The 19,528-nt window shown below is 43.3% G+C and overlaps 1 protein-coding gene across 1 annotated transcript in view; it reads right to left on the reverse strand.

The window, feature by feature from the left end:
- Positions 1 to 1,588: 1,588 nt before the first annotated feature.
- CREB3L2 (cAMP responsive element binding protein 3 like 2) overlaps positions 1,589 to 19,528 on the reverse strand; it is a 100,564-nt gene continuing 82,624 nt past the window's right edge. The window contains exons 5-12 of the mRNA XM_040345704.1: positions 18,530 to 18,717; positions 14,545 to 14,691; positions 13,373 to 13,431; positions 11,068 to 11,136; positions 8,634 to 8,733; positions 4,844 to 4,973; positions 2,997 to 3,207; positions 1,589 to 2,273 (exon numbers count right to left, since the gene is read on the reverse strand). Of these exons, the coding sequence (XP_040201638.1) occupies positions 2,201 to 2,273; positions 2,997 to 3,207; positions 4,844 to 4,973; positions 8,634 to 8,733; positions 11,068 to 11,136; positions 13,373 to 13,431; positions 14,545 to 14,691; positions 18,530 to 18,717 (977 nt within the window). The 3' untranslated portion in view covers positions 1,589 to 2,200. The remainder of the gene's footprint in view (positions 2,274 to 2,996; positions 3,208 to 4,843; positions 4,974 to 8,633; positions 8,734 to 11,067; positions 11,137 to 13,372; positions 13,432 to 14,544; positions 14,692 to 18,529; positions 18,718 to 19,528) is intronic.

Consider the following 19,528-nt stretch of genomic DNA (forward strand, 5'->3'; position numbering starts at 1 on the left):
CTTTTTTAGATGGGTTGGAAAGTTGATATTCTGACGCTGAGCTAGTTAAAAGGTGTCTGTTATAGAAAGATAGCAGGACCTGTTATTCTTACAGGGGCTGTATGATAAAGGGAAAATAGCAAATGTAACTAATAAATACTATTTACAACAGCAGGAGGGACATTTAATTGGCTGCGTGGAGAGGAAGGGGACTTAAGGGGCATGACTGTTTAAAACAAATGGTATGAATTGTTTAGGGACTAGAGCATCCAAAATTGATACTTTTCTTCCAAAACTGTTTTTTTTTTTTTTTTTTTCAAAAAGATTCTCAGTGCTCCTATTGCTTTTTTGTGTGAACAATAAATGTACAATTATACACAACTAGTAAGCCACCCTTATAAGGGTGGAGCTGGGACCCCACATGCAGAGATGTCACAAGGGAAAAGTTAAGACTCAACCCACTGAAAAATCTATTCTGTTTCCATAGAAGTGTATTAAAGCGGTGGTTCACCCTCCATAACAACTTTTTAGCATAAAATTCGGCATAGTAGCGTGAGCTACAGTATGCCTGTCTTTATTTTTTTATCCCCGTACTCACTGTGCAATCGTAGATAGAAGATTACGACTCCCCGCAGTGAATGGGCGTTCCTATTGAGAGGGAAGGTGATTGACGGCCGGCTCTGGCACGTCACGCTCCCCGAAGACAGCCGGAACAGGTCTCGGCTCTTCACGGCGCTATACGGCGCCTGCGCACAGACTATGCGCAGGCGTCGTGAAGCGCCAAGTCCTATTTCGGCTATTTCCGGAGAAGCGTGACGTGCCAGAGCCGGCCGTCAATCACCTTCTCTCTCCATAGAAACGCCCATTCCCCGCTGGGAGTCGTAATCTTTTATCTACGAGTGCACAGTGAGTACGGGGATAAAAAAATAAAGACAGGCATACTGTAGCTCGCGCTACTATGCCTCATTTTATGCTAGAGGGAATTTTTTTTTTTTTTTTTTATCAATAGGGTGAACCCCCACTTTAACAGCAGGGCTATCAATGCCTACAAAGGGTAAGACGACAAGTAAAACAATAGCCAGAGATGTTCAGAAGGATCAGGATTTAAGGCACTGAGAGACACAGGGCAAGATGTCATTGACGTGGGACCTAAGAACACATTGGAGTAATGTCTATGGAACTACTTTTCCCCATATTACATTGTATTGTCTGCAAGGACATGTAGTTCATATCAGCTGGAAAGGCACTGCTTCCATACAACTCGATAATTCTAATCTATAAACCCTGGATTTTAACGTCTTCTATTTTGGGCTGTATATTAAAAGGACAAATCCATTCACATAAAATACTCATCAACGTGCATGATATCCGGTGTAATGAACTTGCCATTTCTCTTTTTGAATTGTGAGCTGCAGAAGCAGTCCCCTACTGCACACAATTTAAAATGTAGCTCTTCTAAGCTGAAAGTTTTTACTTTTTAAAAAGGGAGAAGGATTGCCCGTTGGCTGGGATTGTATTATGTGTAAATGCTGTCATGCTATCTGAAAACTAGTCTGAGACAGGCTATAGTTCCTCCTGTAGTCCCATACTTTCCAAATTTTTCATTTTCATGTCCTCCAGTCAATGCATTAAAAAAAAAAAAGATTTGCCTATTTAATTTAAACTATTAAATATTGCATTCAGCTTGGAGGTTTCCCTATAAATTTAAGGAATTATGTTCTTTTGTTTCATCTTTTCCCTTCTATATTCCTTTTGTGATTGTTTTCCGGTCTTTATATAAGGCAACATCATTATATAAAATATATATCTTATTTCATAGTCTTATCTTATAGGTAACTACCTGGCTTTGAAATATCCAGGTTGCCTCAGCTTGTCTTTGTTCCATTTTTGGAGGGGTAAACTGAACAGGCATGGGATATATAATTTATTAACATATAAATGTCTTTTTTCTGAGTCCTTTAAAAAAAAAAAGGATCACTGAAATGGTTCCGCTTTGAGGATTTTGCTGGATGCATAAAGAAGGTCCAGAGGTACCTTGCAAAGTCTTGCTTGCTACGATCATAGATTATCCGCCAATGTCAAGTCTTGGGTCCCGACCTATGTCACCCGTCAAGCGGGGTTTAGTCCAAAAAGGCCGGGTCTGTGTGGGAACTTGAGGGGGTGGCTGTAAGTGTTTGGGAAGAGGGGTTTGTGGAAAGAGATGGTGGATAAGGATCATCCATTAGGAAGTAGCATTCACTCGCCTGTCGAGTTCTATTACTTTCGTTTCATTCTTTCCAAAATCCGAAGTATACCTGAAAGAAAGAAAAGAAGGATCATTCACTGAACCCTTTAAAGAGAACCCTTCTGTTGGACTGAGTTTTCATTCTACATATGCCAATTGCCTGGTGTTGAAAAAAGTTCAAATAGACAAAAATGTTCCAATTTGATATGCAGGCTAATCTTAATGAGCAAAATCTATTTTTTTTATAAAACCTTCTACATCATCTTTACTATTCCTAATGCCACCCACAAGGGGCTAAGATTTTGGTTTGACAGCTTGCCAACTGGCATTTTCAGAAGATCTTAAAAGGTAGGCGACTGCGCTGGACTGACTCGCTCAGTTGGGGGTCTGTGAGTGGGTGACGGTGGGGACCGGCAGGGAAAGTTCACTCCCGATGATTCCGGCCCAACTTAACAGAGGGCTGGTGGTGAGCCCTTTTGAGGGGCTTGGGCTTCTCCCTCTGGGTACGGCCTCGAGGCCGTTTCCACGTATACTTGTAGGGGTAGGTAAAAGGAGCACCCAATATTCACTTAGAAGCAAAATTAAGGTGAATATATAGTATTTTATTGAAAGTAGCAAAAAATATTTTCAGAAGAAGGTAATCAATGACTGCCCTCATCTAGTAGCAGTTGACAGGTCCACTCCAGACAGTGGGGCATGAAAGAGGTCTATGCCCCCTAAAACCTCTGCATAAAATGAAAGCAATCCATACAACTAGTATAAAGAGTCTCAAGGTGTTCCCAGCTATTCTCACCTGTGCCGTACTATTCCATCTCGACTGTCATTGGACAGGGTGTACGATTTCTCCTGGGATCGGCTGATCTCCTCTATTGCTGCTTTGTGATGCTGAGAGATGATCTCTGCACCTCTGTCCCAGGCGTCATGTGAATCAACGGTCACTGCGGAGCTGTGCAGCTCTTCCCAGCCATGATGCTCCTCGAAGATCAGGAGACTCCTAGAACGCACTAAGACAATAAGAAGTCCATCAGTAACCTGCAATGAATGTATCTTGCCATGTTCCTACACATTAACCATTTCATGATCATCAATTCCTAGATGTCTAGACCAAAGTTTAGCAGCTTTGGTTAGCTTGACTATAAGGCTCAGTAGTCAAAGGGGAGAGTATCGCCTCAATTATAGCTAATACATGGTGTATAGTGTGCCATCATCCAGAAGATATACTTGAAAAAATTTAGACCAATGAGTATAGGAAAAAATGCTGCTTGGGGCCTAATGTTCAACCATAGTCATTGGTCGGGTGTGTTGGCTAGGATAACAAAACCATGAAGGTAATATAAAGGGAGATTTATTAACATAAAACAAAATACACATTTTAAAAACATAAGGGACAGGCCCCACATATTAGAAGGCAATGTAATAAAACAAAAACCAATGGGTTGTCTAATGGGTGGAGCCAGCCAGCAACCTCAACCGGTTTCCCGGTAGATACCGCTTCTTCAGGAGGGTCTATACAGTAAGGTGTATAAAGAATTGTACAATAGAAACAAGCATATTAGATTCTACCGTAATTTCAATTCCTCACCTGGTGGCCCCTCCCTATTCATTCCACCTTACCTTATTGACATTATTTAAAACAATTACTGTTTTTTACCCAGAAGCCTGTCACATCATTCCCCCTCGTGCGCCACGGGGGGCTATTGCCCGTGCCTGATCCTTGTACCAGCCTAGGTGAGCATATGTGACTCCCTCTGACAGTGCATCACTGCTATGTTGTTATCAAATCTTGTTTTCATATTGTTTCTAATATGCTTGTTTCTATTGTACAATTCTTTATACACCTTATAGACCCTCCTGAAGAAGCGGTATCTACCGCAAAACCGTTCAAGGTTGCTGGCTGGCTCCACCCATTAGACAACATATTGTTTTTGTTTTATTACATTGCCTTCTAATATGTGGGGCCTGTCCCTTATGTTTTTAAATGTGTATTTTGTTTTATGTTAATAAATCTCCTTTTATATTACCTTAATGGTTTTGTTATCAGTGCCTTGAAAATCCTAGCCAACACACCCGACCAATGACTATGGTTGGACATTAGGCCCCAAGCAGCATTTTTTCTTATACTCATTGGTCTCAATTTTTTCTTGACTATAAGGCCTTGTGTCAGTGGGACAGTGACAGTGTCAGTGTGTCAGCCTGTTGTTAGACTAAAGGCATATTTAGCTTTTATTTTGTACACTGTTTTAATAATCTCTTGGCTCTTATTTTTTAATTTAAGCTGCTGATAGTTAAAAATGTTCTTTTGAATGCAATTTACACTAAACAGCTTATAATAATTGAATAACGTTTAAAATAAATTGTTATAGTGTGTACACCAGTTTAATAGCTGCAACCTGCCGTCTGCTGCTGCCAATGTGCTTCTTTCTATGTGGGGCACAATGACAACTGAGCTGGAGGGTTTATTTTGTAAACAAACCCATGTGATTTTCATTGGAAACCAGTGGTAGAGTGGTTCCTAGTGGTGCTAAACCAGAGCTGTCAGTTACAGCAAATTATGGGCAGGAGGAGCTTACTTGGAAGACCTTGCAAGGGAATGGTAATGTAGGGATTGCAGATGGGAAGAGGTTATTAGATCTGACATACCTATTGATGCTGCATATGATTCTGGTGCTGAAAGTCCGCTTGGTTCCTGCACTGTCTTGGTGGCTGATGGGTAGGGGTCAAATGTCTGTGTGAAGCTTCCAAATATGATTGCAAAGCACAAAACCACAACCTGTGGGAACAAAGGAGAAAGACTTAAAACAAGTTGTATATAGTTTTCGTCATACTCGGCATAATGCACTAAAGCAGCCACTTTAAGAACCAACCTATTAATACTCTGGTGACATCCCCAAAGTAGCTCTTTTGAGACCTGGATCATTATTATCATACGTTTAGCCTATCAATCCATTTGTGTATTTCTGGGCAAAAAAAATAAAAATCACGACATACATACACATTCTCTGTGCTTAAAAGAGAAGTATGTTTTTTTTATTTTTATTTATGATTCATACTTGCCTATGTGGATGCAGCATCAGACCGATATTGCAGCTGTCCCCCGCCGTCTCTGCAATGAGAACAGAGCCACCGAACATCATCGATGGCTCGGTTCTCACAGATCCCTGAGAGGAGAGCTGCTGACTGTCAGTCGGCGTCTCTCCTCTCTGCTCCTCCACGCTCATTGGAGCGCTGAGCTGTGGAGGGGCTGGAAGCGGCCATCTCAGCCGCTCACTGGCAAAGTAAGAGGATCAATTAACACCCCCATCTCCCTCTTCAGCAGCATATATTTGTGATCCCTCACTCCTATGCTGCTGTGTTCTCACACTGAGCCTAGAAAAAGCCTTGTGTAACCTCCAAACTTCTTTGTCGAAGCTTACTCAATTAGGTGGCACTAAATGCTTTCACATGGGAGAAGGTGATTGAATCATATTCTAACCTTTAGGCCTTGTTTAGAAGGAACCAGTCTTTACCATGCCTATGGAAAGCGATCCACGATAGATAAGGGAACGGTCAGGTGATTCAAAAGGTAATAACTGGGGGGAATGAGCTGATGGAGAAAATAAAAGTACAGCTGCTAGCTGGGGGCAGAAAAGGCTTCTCTAAAGAGAGGGATTTTCAGGGATCACCTAAAAGTGTAGGAGATAGTAGGAAAAATGGAGGTAGAGAGTTTCAGAGAATGGGAGAGGCTTTCGGGAAGTCCTGGAGGTGAGCCTTTGAGGAGGTGATGAGGGAGCTAGGGCAGGAGGTCATGGGAGACATTTTGTTGATATTTTGAGACGAGTTTAGTGATGTAGCTGGGTGCAGAGTTGTAGATGGCTTTGTAAATGTTGTTTGTGTTTTACATTTTATTTGATGGGTGAGCAGAAATCAATGAAGGGATTGGCAGAGAGGGGTAGCAGACACTGAATGACATGTGTAAGACCCCCCTCTGAATACATGTTATCTATTAGATGGGTGATTGGGAGGTGGTAAAACTGTAGTTCAACTGCCCATTTTTACCGTCCATGTAACTGAGGCCTTACTGGGAAGTTCTAGGTATTTCACGTTGGCTTAAAGTGGTTGTAAACCCTCACATATACCCAGTGAAGTGAATAGCCTCAGATGATACACAGAGATGAAAGAAATCCTCCTACATAAGTTTTACTTGTATATCTGCAGCCTTCCCCTTTCTACACCCTTTGAAAAGTGCAGATCATTCTGCACCTTCTTCATCTGTACATAGAGAAGGGTGGAAAGACTGCATTTACACTGTGTGAGAGCTGATTGGAGGAAGGGGACACCCCCCCCCCTTCCACATAGGCAGCGGAAGGAACATGCAGAGCTGTAGTCTGAATAGACAAGCTAAATGCTTATCTACCTCTAATCTCCCTCCCCAACACAAGTATTCACCTACTGTTATCCCATGTGTCAAAGAACTTATCAGAAGTGGCTCATGCTGATAACAGATGAATGAAGCACCAGAGAGAAATTACATTTAGAGCTTTGGAGAAAGACAAGTAAACACAAGAGATATTTGTTCTTCGTTCAAATTTCATGAATGGGGTTTACAACCACTTTAAACGAGCAGAAGAACAAGGGAAAAGTGGTTGCTCTCCTGCTGGGAAGGGCTTAGTTAGTTGACTCTTTTACTTTTCTTTGGGTAACAAAAGTAACACTTAAAGTAGCAACTTCAAGGGATAAATAGATAGCCTGCAAACTTTTCATTTTCCAGACGCTGTGATACAAAATGGTCACCGTCGCTTTGTATTTAGGAGAGGGGGACTTCACCAAGGACGTGTTCTAATTATGGTGCGACTAAGCACAATGAAACCATGACCTGGAAAGATCTAGTTTCGTTATATTTAGAAAGGTTTAGATTAATGGATAAACAGTGTAATAGATGCCACAGGAAGAAAAGGTATGTAAATAGATCCTTTAAACAAAGCAAAGGTTAAAATGGCTCAGTTGTTTCATTAAGGCTATTCTAGGTACCCTCAAGAAGCTGAAACATACCCACAAATGTGAGCCAATCTGGCTGAGACACAACAATGGACAATTTCAAAAACCACAGGAACGAAAAGAGCGTGGCCCAAAAGTAACCAATGAGATCCCACGTTGAAAAAACAACAGCTGGAGTCTGCTTCCTTTCGCCAGCACAGACACTTTCTTCTAGTTTACAAAGGTTAGCTCCTACACTGTACAACCTGTAATCCAGGATATCCAAAGGAACCCAAAACAAAAATGGAATATATTGCAGTTTAACAGTCTTTAGATTTTGTACTGCAATAGTAACTGTTAATTTTGCCAGAATTTAGATGTGTTTAATTATAAAGGCCTATGAGAAATACAGTATCTCACAAAAGTGAGTACACCCCTCATGTGTTTTTGTGAATATTTTAGTATATTATTTCATGTGGCGACACTGAAGAAATGACAATGTAAAGTAGTGAGCGTACAGCTTGTATAACAGTGTAACTTTGCTTTCCCCTCAAAATAACTCAACACACAGCCATTAATGTCTAAACCGCTGACAACAAAAGTGTGTACACCCCTAAGTGAAAATGCAACCACCATTATTTTCCAGCATTGCCTTAACCCTCTTGGGCACGAAGTTCACCAGAGCTTCACAGGTTGGTTCCAGTAATCCATGTCCTTAGTCTGCTTGTCTTCAGCAAACTGTTTGCTGGCTTTCTTGTGCATCATCTTTAGAAGAGGCTTCCTTCTGGGACGTCAGCCATGTAGACCAATTTTATGCAGTGTGCGGCGTATGGTCTAAACACTGACAGGCTGACCCCCCACCCCTTCAACCTCTGCAGCAAGCATGCACTCAACTTCTTTGGTCGACCATGGCGAGGCCTGTTCTGAGTGGAACCTGTCCTGTTAAACCGATGTATGGTCTTGGCCACCTTGCTGCAGTTCAGTTTCAGGGTCTTGGCAATCTTCTTATAGCCTAGGCCATCTTTATGTAGAGCAACAATGCTTTTTTTCAGATCCTCAGAAAGTTCTTTGCCATGAGGTGCCATATTGAACTTACAGTATGAGATTGAGAGCTATAACACCAAATTTAATGAACTTTCTCCTCATTCACACCAGACCTTTTAACACTAATGAGTCACATGACACCGGGGAGGGAAAATGGTTTACACACACAGCTCCCGGTTCTCGCTCTGTAACGAGTGATCGCCGGGCACGCCCGTCAGGGGCGTGCGCTCCCCTATTGGCTGCTCGGCGAGATGACGTAGATCTACGTGATCTCGCCCAGCAGAGCCAACCTGCCGCTGTAAAACTGCGGCGGCTGGTTGGCAAGCGGTTAAACAGAAATTGGTGACATCACAAACAATTAAGGCGTCATGGAAAGGAGGCAGAGTGACTTTAGACTGGAATTCATACAGTAGGTGTCAGGACTGATACTCACCATAAGACAGGTGCCAGTTTGGGTGCTCGCTGCTTTGTATGAGCGGTTAACTTTGCCGGCTACCATGGCCTGGAGACGCTGCAGCTGCTGCAAGAGGGTCCTGAGGAAAAAAGATAACATGGAGGAGAATTAAAAGGCATGTCAGGTCTGAAAACAAGTTTTAGTTACCTAGGGACTTATTGCTAAACACGGCAGCACTCGCTATGCCAGACTTGGGACCGCAGATGGGCAAGCGGTGCCCAGGATACATAGCGTGGGTGTATGCAGCATTCGGGTGACAGCCAAGGTGCCAAGACAAAATTTCTTGTCGCCATTGCGACTTGGCGACTGGGGTTTGTCGGGCCTTGGTTGTGTGTTAACATGCGCTGCATTAGGGTAGCCCTTTGAAATCAATGGGCTGCCAACACACCTAAACGCCCGCTGTGTGAACAGGTTGCCTTAGTGTATTGGGGTGCTATTCAAAATTAATGGAACTTCAGCACATGTAACATGAGTTTCCGCATGCTACTACAACCCATACTAATGTAATGGGTATGAAGGGCCTGTATACAGTATGGCCCTACACTGAAATTTTTAGCCAAATGGCAGGAGACAGTTTAGCTCAGGGTTTGACAAATTTGCTTGGAATCTAGGAGCCAGCTAAAAAAGTTAGGAGCCAGAAAACGCTTGCGCGCAGAAGCGAACACATACGTGAGCAGCGCCCGCATATGTAAACGGTGTTCAAACCACACATGTGAGGTATCGCCGCGATTGGCAGAGCAAGATGCAATAATTCTAGCCCTAGACCTCCTCTGTAACTCAAAACATGCAACCTGTAGATTTTTTTAAACGTCGCCTATGAAGATTTTAAAGGGTAAAAGTTTGTCGGCATTCCACGAGCGGACGCAATTTTGAAGCGTGACATGTTGGGTATGAATTTACTCGGCGTAACATTATCTTTCATAATATTAAAAAAAATGGGGATAACTTTACTGTTGTCTTATTTTTTTATCAAAAAAGTGTAATTTTTTCCCAAAAAAATGCGCTTGTAAGACCGCTGCGCAAATACGGCGTGACAGAAAGTATTGCAACGATCGCCATTTTATTCTCTAGGGTGTTAGGATAAAAAATATATATAATGTTTGGGGGTTCTAATTAGAGGGAAGAAGATGGCAGTGAAAATAGTGAAAAATTACATTAGAATTGCTGTTTAACTTGTAATGCTTAACTTGTTATACCAACGGCCACCACCAGATGGCGCCAGCTCACACAAGGAAGAGCTGGGCACTTCACAAAAAAAAAAAATAATAATAATTTTTTTTTTTTTTTCCCACCTTCCAAGCCAAGTCGCCAGGATGCTATTTCTAGTCGCCATGGCGACTGAGATTTGGCGAGCCCTGGTTTAGCTTAAGACCCCATGTACACAGGACGCTGCTAAACGTACGTTCAGAGGCAGTTGGACGCTTTTTTCAACTGCCCTTGAACTCATTCAATGTTATTCTATGTGACCATGTACACAGTCTCGTTTATTGCCGCTTTTAGGCAGTTAACAGCATTTCTTTGAAAGCAAAAAAATTGGTTCAGACAGCGAAAATTTTCAAGTTTCAGACTCCAAACGCGACTAAACATGGCTAAACGTGGTAACCTGCGTTTAGCCACGTTTCGTTTATAGGCGTTTTTTGTTTTTGCCCATTACAAAAAAAAAGTTTTTTGTTGAAACACTTCTAAACGCAAACGTGGCAAAACGCAGCAAAACGCTGCTAAACGCAGCATGTAAACGCAGCAAAACTGACGTTTTAAACGTGGGTTACTATCTGTCAAGATAAATCGTTCAGGAGCAGTTGTAAAAACGTCACGTGTACATGAAGCCTATAGACCAAACAATCTACAGCTTCGAGGGTTTCTATGTTTTCTTTAGCTTGTCCAAGCAAAATGCTGCCTATGCAGATACTCTGAGCTAAATGCTCTTCTGAAACCAATGTGATCTTAACAGGCTCTAAAAGTTAATTCCAAAAACGACAGCACAATATCTTCAGAATACCAAGAACTATAGTTTAGACACTAGGGGGCACCATTGCACTGTCATAAAAACATTAGCTGCGCACAATGTATATAGACAGGGACCTATTTTTTTCAAAATACTTTTAACTGTTAACTAGAAATACAAAAAGCTGGCCATACACTATACACATTTTCTTTATATTTACCTTCAACTATGTAGTGCAATGGCCTGCCTGATTGAATACAAATTGAAAGTGTTTAGATTAGACCTCATATTATATGATTTTGATTAATCTAAAAGGAAAATTGTACAAGAAAATAGTGTAATTTATGGCCAGCCTTACTCATGTTACACATTATACCACCTAATCCGAAATTGGTTGGTAGTGCAGCAATAGGGACACAGAATTCTACCCTAATGATAATTATTAGAGGAAAGGAAGTGTTATCTTACCTGTTAGCGGTTTCCAGAACTTCCACTTTCTTACGCAAATCGCTGTTTTCTGAAGAACAATTCTCCACCCTAAGGACAAAGCATAGAGATCTTTTTGGTAAGTTGAGCTGGGAATTTTTACTGGTTTTGTCTTTTGTGCATTTGCCCTACCATGTGCTCCTTGCTGTGAAAACCAGTTATACATGGGGGTAGGGGCCATTTGTTTATTACTGGTGTAAATTTTCATTTCACTCTTCACTGAGGACACACACGGCTGTGGAGATTGCCTGCTATGTCTTACTTTTATACTTGGGATATTCACCATACTCAGCCTATACTTTTTATGGACTATGAGGTCTCTATGGATACATCACTATACCTATGCCATGCCTGCTCTCTGTCCCTTTTTGACTCTGCTCCCTCAGCTACCTTTTTTGAGGCACCTGCTGCTGCCGTCTTGGGGCCGCACACTTGTAGCCATGGTCAAGCTCAGTGGTACAGTGTTGCACACCCCCTGAAGAGCGAGCTGGATCTTGCGAAACTAGGCTAGTCGGGTAGTACGATGCCCGTGTACTCTGTCCACTATTATACTTGTGTACCAATATTTATTGTTTATGTATGGTTTCAATTGGCAATTGTTGGTGTTATCTATGTATGTAACAATTTTACTTTACGCATGTAAACAATTTTACTTGAATAAATTACATATTATACAATTACTGTTATCTTTACTGGCGGAAACGTTACCCACTTCATTTAAAGTCCCGGGGCGAATCCTTTTTGACTAAATTTGGTAAGGGGACACACTGGGCACGTGTGCTGCCATTGCGCTATATGCTGGGTGTCCAGTGTGCCCCCTGTGCATTTAAGGAGGACTGGGCTAGCGCCAGGCCCATCTGCCACTAATCTATCCATTAGAATGCATGTGCGCCCACTGTGAAGACGCTCATAAAATCAGTAGTATTAGGACTGCAAGCGATACAGGGTGCCTTGAAGAGGCCTTGCAGCTTAGGCATGTGTTTGCAAATGTGTGCTTACTAAACCCCTGTTTTTAACGGATACTATTGGACAGGTTAATTTGGTTGGTAAGACTGGTTGGTGAGCTGAGCTAGGAATTTTCTCTGGTTTTGTCTTTCATGCGTTTGCTCTTCCATGTGCTCTTTTCTGTGAAAGTCAGTTATAGGTTGGGGCAAGGTATCTCTTTGTTAATAGAGATCAGTTCAAACCCAGGGAGAGATACATTACAGTCACTGGGTCCTAATGTCATAAAAGCTTAAAGTAGCAGACTGGCCGCAGCAGCTGATCGAATTAAAGTGTTTCAACAGTCTCATTCGACAGAAGTCGATCTACCAATCGGCTCCTACTTAATAAACAGGGCAACACACACAGATCGAAATTTAGATGGTCACTGCTGAACCGGCTGAATTTTAATCTGTGTGTACTCAGCTTACCGGTAGAGAGATGAAATCATTGCCAAAGCCAAAGCAGTGCTGTCAACCCTGCTTAAAGAGGGGGTTCACCCTAATAAAACAATTTTTTTTTTCTAGCATTAAATTAGGCATAGTAGCGCGAGCTACAGTATGCCTGTATTTATTTTTTTAGCCCCGTACTCACTGTGCAATCGTATAGATAAGATTCTGACTCCCCGCGGGGAATGGGCATTCCTATCCAGAGGGAGCATGATTGACGGCCGGCTCTGGCACGTCACGCTTCTCCGGAAATAGCCGAAATAGGACTTGGCGCTTCACGGCGCCTGCGCATAGTCTGTGCGCAGGCGCCGTGAAGAGCCGAGACCTACTCCGGCTATCTTCGGGGAGCGTGACGTGCCATAGCCGGCCGTCAATCATCCTCCCTCTGGATAGGAACGCCCATTCCCCGCGGGGAGTCGGAATCTTATCTATACGATTGCACAGTGAGTACGGGGCTAAAAAAATAAATACAGGCATACTGTAGCTCGCGCTACTATGCCTAATTTAATGCTAAAATGTTGGTAATGAGGGTGAACCACCGCTTTAAGTTCTCCCTGGTGCACTAAAAAACACCCCCTTTATGTTATGGAGGTGAGGAGAGGGGAGAGATGTTCTGTAGTTCAGCATGGGCTAACAATGTTACTTGGGAGGTGTTATTAGCTCACTATAGGAAATTAGGAGCTCACTGGATGTTAACAGGTATTTTTTTTTTTACTTGCATAATTTTATAATGAAACAAAACATGGTGACATGTGCAGGTATTGCAGACATGTACTAAATTGTGTTTTTATATTTTATTTTGCCCAGATGTAAACTTTCTAAACTTGATATAGTACAAATCACTACGAACCAATTACCTCTTCTCCAAGCTGTCCATGTACTCTTTTTTCTTTCTTCGACTTTCCTGGGCTGAGATCTGCCGAGATAAACATATGTTAGGGTATTTGACTAGCAGCAATTATAGCAATATTAGACGCAGACTTTGTGACTTCCATTAAATACAAATGACTTTTTTTATATCTTCAAACATCTCTATGAAAGCCAAAAACCTGTGAATGGAATTAAGAGGTTTCATTTCTCTGATACCTCAACATAAATTCTAGTGGCATAACTCAATATGAAACCCAATGTGCTTTCCAAATGCCTCTGCCGGCTAACAACTCTGATTTTCAGCCACTACACCAGGGGCAGGCAACCTCGGCCCTCCAGCTGTGGTGAAACTACAAATCCCATTATGCCTCTGCCTCTAGTAGTCATGCCTGTGATTGTCTTGCAATATCTCATGAGACTTGTAGTTTCAAAACAGCTGGAGGGTCGAGGTTGCCTACCCCTGCACTACACAAACCATATCTAGAGCTTGGCTGTCAGATTCCCTGTCTCTGGCGGCAGTACAATCCAAAATCCATTGGATGCTCATCAACAAAAAAACTGACTGCTAATCTTACTGATACAATGCATAGCTTTTCATGATACCTGGGACTGGCACTTTAGGCCACCGGAATCTGAGCACCGCTTACTAGACTTATGAGTAATGGACCCACCCACCCATCACTGAGTTATGGTCCTCATACCCCCTGGAATGCTCCTCTCCAAAAAAAAACATTGGGCCAGATTCAAGAAGCAATTGCGCCTGTGTAACCATAGGTTACACAGCGCAATTGCTTACTTGCCCCGGCGTTACGAGTGCTCCTGATTTAGGAACATCGTAACGCAGACTGCAGCCTAAAATCTGCGTGGCATAAGGCTCTTAGTAAGCAATTTTGCCGGCGCGCCCTCGCAATTTACGGAGCTACTGCTTCGTGAATTGAGGGCAGCGGAGCAAATTTGCGGGGGCGCAGGGCAAAATCATTGCAAAAAAAGCGCAATCCTACCTGAATCCGGCCCCTTGACTATTACAAATGAGCAGATACTGCCAAAACACATAGGCTTACATAGTATTAGTCTAGAATTCTACATTAACAGCCTGCTCAGGCAAAAGAAAATACATTTGCTAATAAATGCTATTTACAAAGTTTGTGACTTCACTGACCTTATTCTTAATCTTCCGGCGGATTTTCTTCAGAGCTTTTTCTTCAGCCTTAGTGAGGGGCAATTTAGTAGGAATGGGGTATCCCTCCGCTATAAGGGTCCTCTTCTCTTCCTCAGTGAGCATTAGGGGCCCTGTTCCTTGAAGCTTCTGCAGAGAGATTTAGAATAAAATGTATTAGGAGGAAATAAATATAAAATGATTACAGATTTTTGAGATACCCTGAAAAAACCCAGATTGAGGGCGAAACATGTTGGGAACTACATTATATTTGCTGTATCCATAAGGACCATACTATATGTACTTGCTGTGATACTGTTTTCATATCATTTTTAACCTATGTTAAAATAAAATGTCTTTCTTTTAACTTTTTCTCTGATCTATTTACTAGTATACGCACCTTAAAATCCCACAACATACTTTTGCAGTATAGGGATGTGGTGCTAATCTCAGTGGTTTTGTCCGTGGTTTAGAAAATATCCTCTATTAGAGTTCTGTATATATAGATTAATTCTATTGCAATGAATGAGGTTTGAGGATCTCTCAAGACATTTCTTAACTTATTAAGATGGAGGAAACTTCGAGAAAATGGATCGCAGTATGGGTTAGGAAGATGTGTTTATGGACACCACCATTGAGAAAGGCAATTCATGCACAATACATTAAAACCCCTACTTAATTATTTTTCTGGTCTGTGTCCAGCTGAGGAGATTTTCCCTTCACTTCCTGTCCCAGAGACGCAACAGATAATATGAAGAAATCTCCAAAAGTGAATTTCTGACTGAATTGCGGGATTTGTTTGCTCTAATTGGCAACATACAAATGTTTGGATTTTATGCCACCTCTGTCTCTGAGGAAATGGTGACCAGGACAAATAGAGAAGGTGAATCTTCCCCCAGTGGGCACGCAATAAGGGTCCAAACCTTCTTCACTCTATCTAAAACCAGCTGGGAGCAGATATTTAGGCCAGCCTCATAAGGCTCCATTCACATCTAGGCAGACAAATTCGTGGCGTTTTGTCCCGCGAATTGCGGCGACAAATAGCGGCGTTTTGTACCGCGATTTGCGGCGACAAAACGCAGCGATTGTCCGCCTAGATGTGCCCCAAGATTGTCCCTCTATGGAGATGGTTTCCATCTCCTATGCCGAACGCCGAAAGCCGCGTGAAAAAAAGGTCCGGGACCTTTTTTCAGGCGGCAGGCGTGGAGATGTGAACCATCTCCATAGAGGGCAATGTTAAATCATCCCTCTGGTGGCAGCGGCGTCACACTACAGGCGACAAAACGCCTAGGTGTGAATGGGGGCTCATTGGGGATGTTAGTAAGCAGCTGCATATTCATGTGCCCACTTCAGCACATTCAGGGCAAGATTCTTTTTTACAGCCGCGTACAATTGTGCGGGCGTAACGTATCTGATTTACGTTACGCCTTCGCAACTTACACGGGCAAGTGCTGTATTCTCAAAGCACTTGCTCCGTAAAATGCGGCGGCGTAGCGTAAATCGGCCGGCGTAAGCCCGCCTAATTAAAATTTGGATCAGGGGGGCATGTTTTATGTAAAACTACTGTGACCCGACGTGATTGACGTTTTTGCAGAACGGCGCATGCGCCGTCCATGGAATTTCCCAGTGTGCATTGCTCCAAAGTACGCCGCATTGGTTTCGACGTGAACGTAAATGACGTCCAGCCCCATTCACGGACGACTTACGCAAACGACGTAACTTTTTCAAATTTCGGCGCGGGAACGACGGCCATACTTAACATTGGTGTGCCGCACTTATGCCTCATATAGCAGGGGCAACTATACGCCGGGAAAAGCCTAAAGTAAACGTTGTAACTTTACTGCGTCGGCCGCGCGTACGTTCTGGAATTCGCGTATCTAGCTAATTTGCATACTCGACGCGGGATTCGACAGAAGCGCCACCTAGCGGTCAGAAAAAATATGCAGTTACGATCCGACGGTGTAAGAGACTTACGCCTGTCGGATCTAATTCTATGAATCAGGCACATAGATAAAACAGGTCGGATTAGGACTTACGACGGCGTACATGGCGCTGCGCTGTCGTATGTCCTTTCTGAATCTGGGCCTTATTCCACAGGCACTGGAGCATGTACTATATATATTATAAAATACAAAAATGAGCGGCATAAATGTATGCCCTGGCATGGGTATGTACTACACACACCTTGGTCATTAATGGGTTAAAGTGAGGTGATTTATGCAATATATAGGGAGACTGTGGGAAGACAGCTCTGTGGTAGGCTCTGCTGGGCCTTGTTGTTCCTCCACAGCAAGAGGCATATTTGACAATGTTTGGTTTATGATGGCTGAAGCTCTGCAGGGAGAAAATGCGAACATGCCCAGCCGCTCATGTAAGTTGTGAGTCACTGATGAATAGGACAATTGTGTTCTCAGAATCAGTATGGGGGAGAATACGTTGTACATTGAGTCATCAAATGACCATTAGCTTCCTACTGCCAGTTTTCCACTGCAAGCTTTCCCCCCCACCAGAGCTCTGTATAACACAGTCTAGTGTTGACTGAAATCTCCATCCTGGGCATTCTCTCTCAAGGATCTCTGCAACCTGATATTAGTTGGATAAATCCACTCCATCGTGCCAACCTATTCCGTGCTGCTTTGAAGAGAATGACAATGAAGTATATGCTACAGGAGGCCATATAATTTACACAGGGTTGGTTTACTAAATGATTACAGACTGTTCACAGAGCATAGTGAATGTTCACTAAGCTTATTCAATAGGAAAAAACTGTGTTCATTTCAATCATCCGATCACATTATAATTTCCCTTGCAGAAGAATGGGCTTTCAAAGTGAACACGGCTTCACCTTGTTTACTAAACTAAGAGAACATTCACTTTGCGAAGTGAACATTCTGTGTTTCTTTAGTAAGAAAAAGCGCCACGTTTTATCGTGCAAATGTCTTCTTTTAGCGCAAGTTCAGTAACTTTGTCTGGGCTGAGATAAAACCTGAAAGCTGATTGGCACCAGATTCTGTGTGCAGTTTTAGTAAACCCCCCCCCCCCCCCCCCTATCATATCTAAGCTGGCATCTCAGTCCAGGAAGTAGATGATGACCCTGGATGATGCCTTAACAAAGATGGCTCTGTCCTTCTGAACAAAAAGGCATTGTTACTGTGATCCCTGTGAGAGGTAATAAACACCTGGAAGTGTCACACTTACATAGGAATCATGAAAATGATATCTGATTTTAGGTTCACTTCAACACGACTTTGCAGGCTCAGCAGTGCAAGGCATACTATCTTTTGCAAAATGATACCCATGATTATCTACAGTTTTGTTGCACATAATACACATGTTAAAGGGGTTTTCCACCTTTTTTTTACGTTTATTAAAAGTCAGCAGCTACAAAAAGTGTAGCTGCTGGCTTTTAATAAACAAACACTTACTTGCTCCACGGCTCCAGTGGCGCCCCGGCCGGGGGTCCGCTCCTCGCCGGCCGGCGTCTTCATTCTTAGTGTGGGCACCCGGCATTGACAGCTTTCGGCTTCACGGCCGGGCACCCACTGCGCATGCGCGAGCGGCAGTGCGCATGCGCGAGCGGCGTGGCGCCGTCCGATTGGACAGGCGCTCGCCTACAGGGAGGGGCTGTGAAAGGCGATTAAGCTAATCGCCTTTCCAGCCCCTCGGCGGAAGGAGGAAGTGGGACAGGAAGTCCCCTTCTCCTGAAGCCCCCACTCCCCCCCAAAAAAAATGACATGCCAAATGTGGCATGTAAGGGGGCGAGGAGTGGGTTAAGCAGAAGTTCCATTTTTAGGTGGAACTCCGCTTTAAGGACTGCAGATTACACTTACATAACCTATTTCCACCACCCTGATACTAAAGGAATCATAAAAACCTGCTTCTAACATCAGCCTTCTTTAAAGCACTGTGATACATAATTGGCCCATACAACCAGCTGAAGATCTTTGTGTACTATACACTGCAAAGAAAATAAATGCTAAGTACTTACATGTGGAGCAGTCAGAAGGGGGGAATTCGAAAGTGCCGAGGGGCTGCGAGCTGTCACTTTGCTCCCGGACTGTGATTGGACAGGACTGGAGGGTGGGAGGGACCTGCTGGGGCTCTGGCATCCTTCAGAATCACTCCCATGGCTGCTGGGAGGAGTAGGGGGCAGCTGCAATGTGTCTGATGATGCCTCTAAAAGAGATCAAAATATTTTTTTATGGCAACAGTTAAACTGTAGTGGCATAACAATTCACACAATAGCCCTGGTGGCTGCAATGGGGCCTGGGCTAGGAAGGGGCCCATATTATGGAGATGTTATGGAAAATTTCTGTTACAAAAGAGTTTCAGTCAAACCTTAACACTCTATTCACATCTCACAGATGTGATACAGTACCCATTTATTCATACACAACGTGTTTAGGGCAGGTTATTCATTCCAGTTTATAAAATGCACAAAAAAGTACCAAGACTTCCACTAGCTTCTGTATCAGCTCCTGGCCACCATTAGAGGGAGCACCTCCTGGCAATTTACTTTTTTGTTATAAGGATGTATAATCAAGTAAGAATAAAGAATTAAAAATAAGTGATGATAGTGCACTTATTATTACCTTAATAATACCAATGGATACTTTCGTATTGGAGCGCTCTAGCTCGCTCTCTACAGAGAGCTAGGCCCCTTTCACACGGGGCGGATCAGTAATGATCCGCCCCGTGAAGCTCCGCTTGCTCAGCGGGGATTGCTCCGTTGATCCTCGCTGAGCCGACGGATGACAGGGCGGTCCCCTATGGGGGGATCGGATGAACACGGACCGTCTGTCCGTGTTCACCCGATCCGATAGACGGATGGAAAAGTAGGTTTTTCCTCCATCACACTTTGGCGGATCGGAGCGGGTCGGATGTCAGCAGGCATGTCACCGCTGACATCTGCGGCTCCATAGAGGAGCACGGAGCGCCCTTTCAGGTCCGCCAAAAAAACTGGCAGCCGGACCTGAACGGGCCGCCG

Source organism: Rana temporaria, chromosome 3 (assembly GCF_905171775.1).
Source record: "Rana temporaria chromosome 3, aRanTem1.1, whole genome shotgun sequence".
NCBI classification, from domain to species: Eukaryota; Metazoa; Chordata; class Amphibia; order Anura; family Ranidae; genus Rana; species Rana temporaria.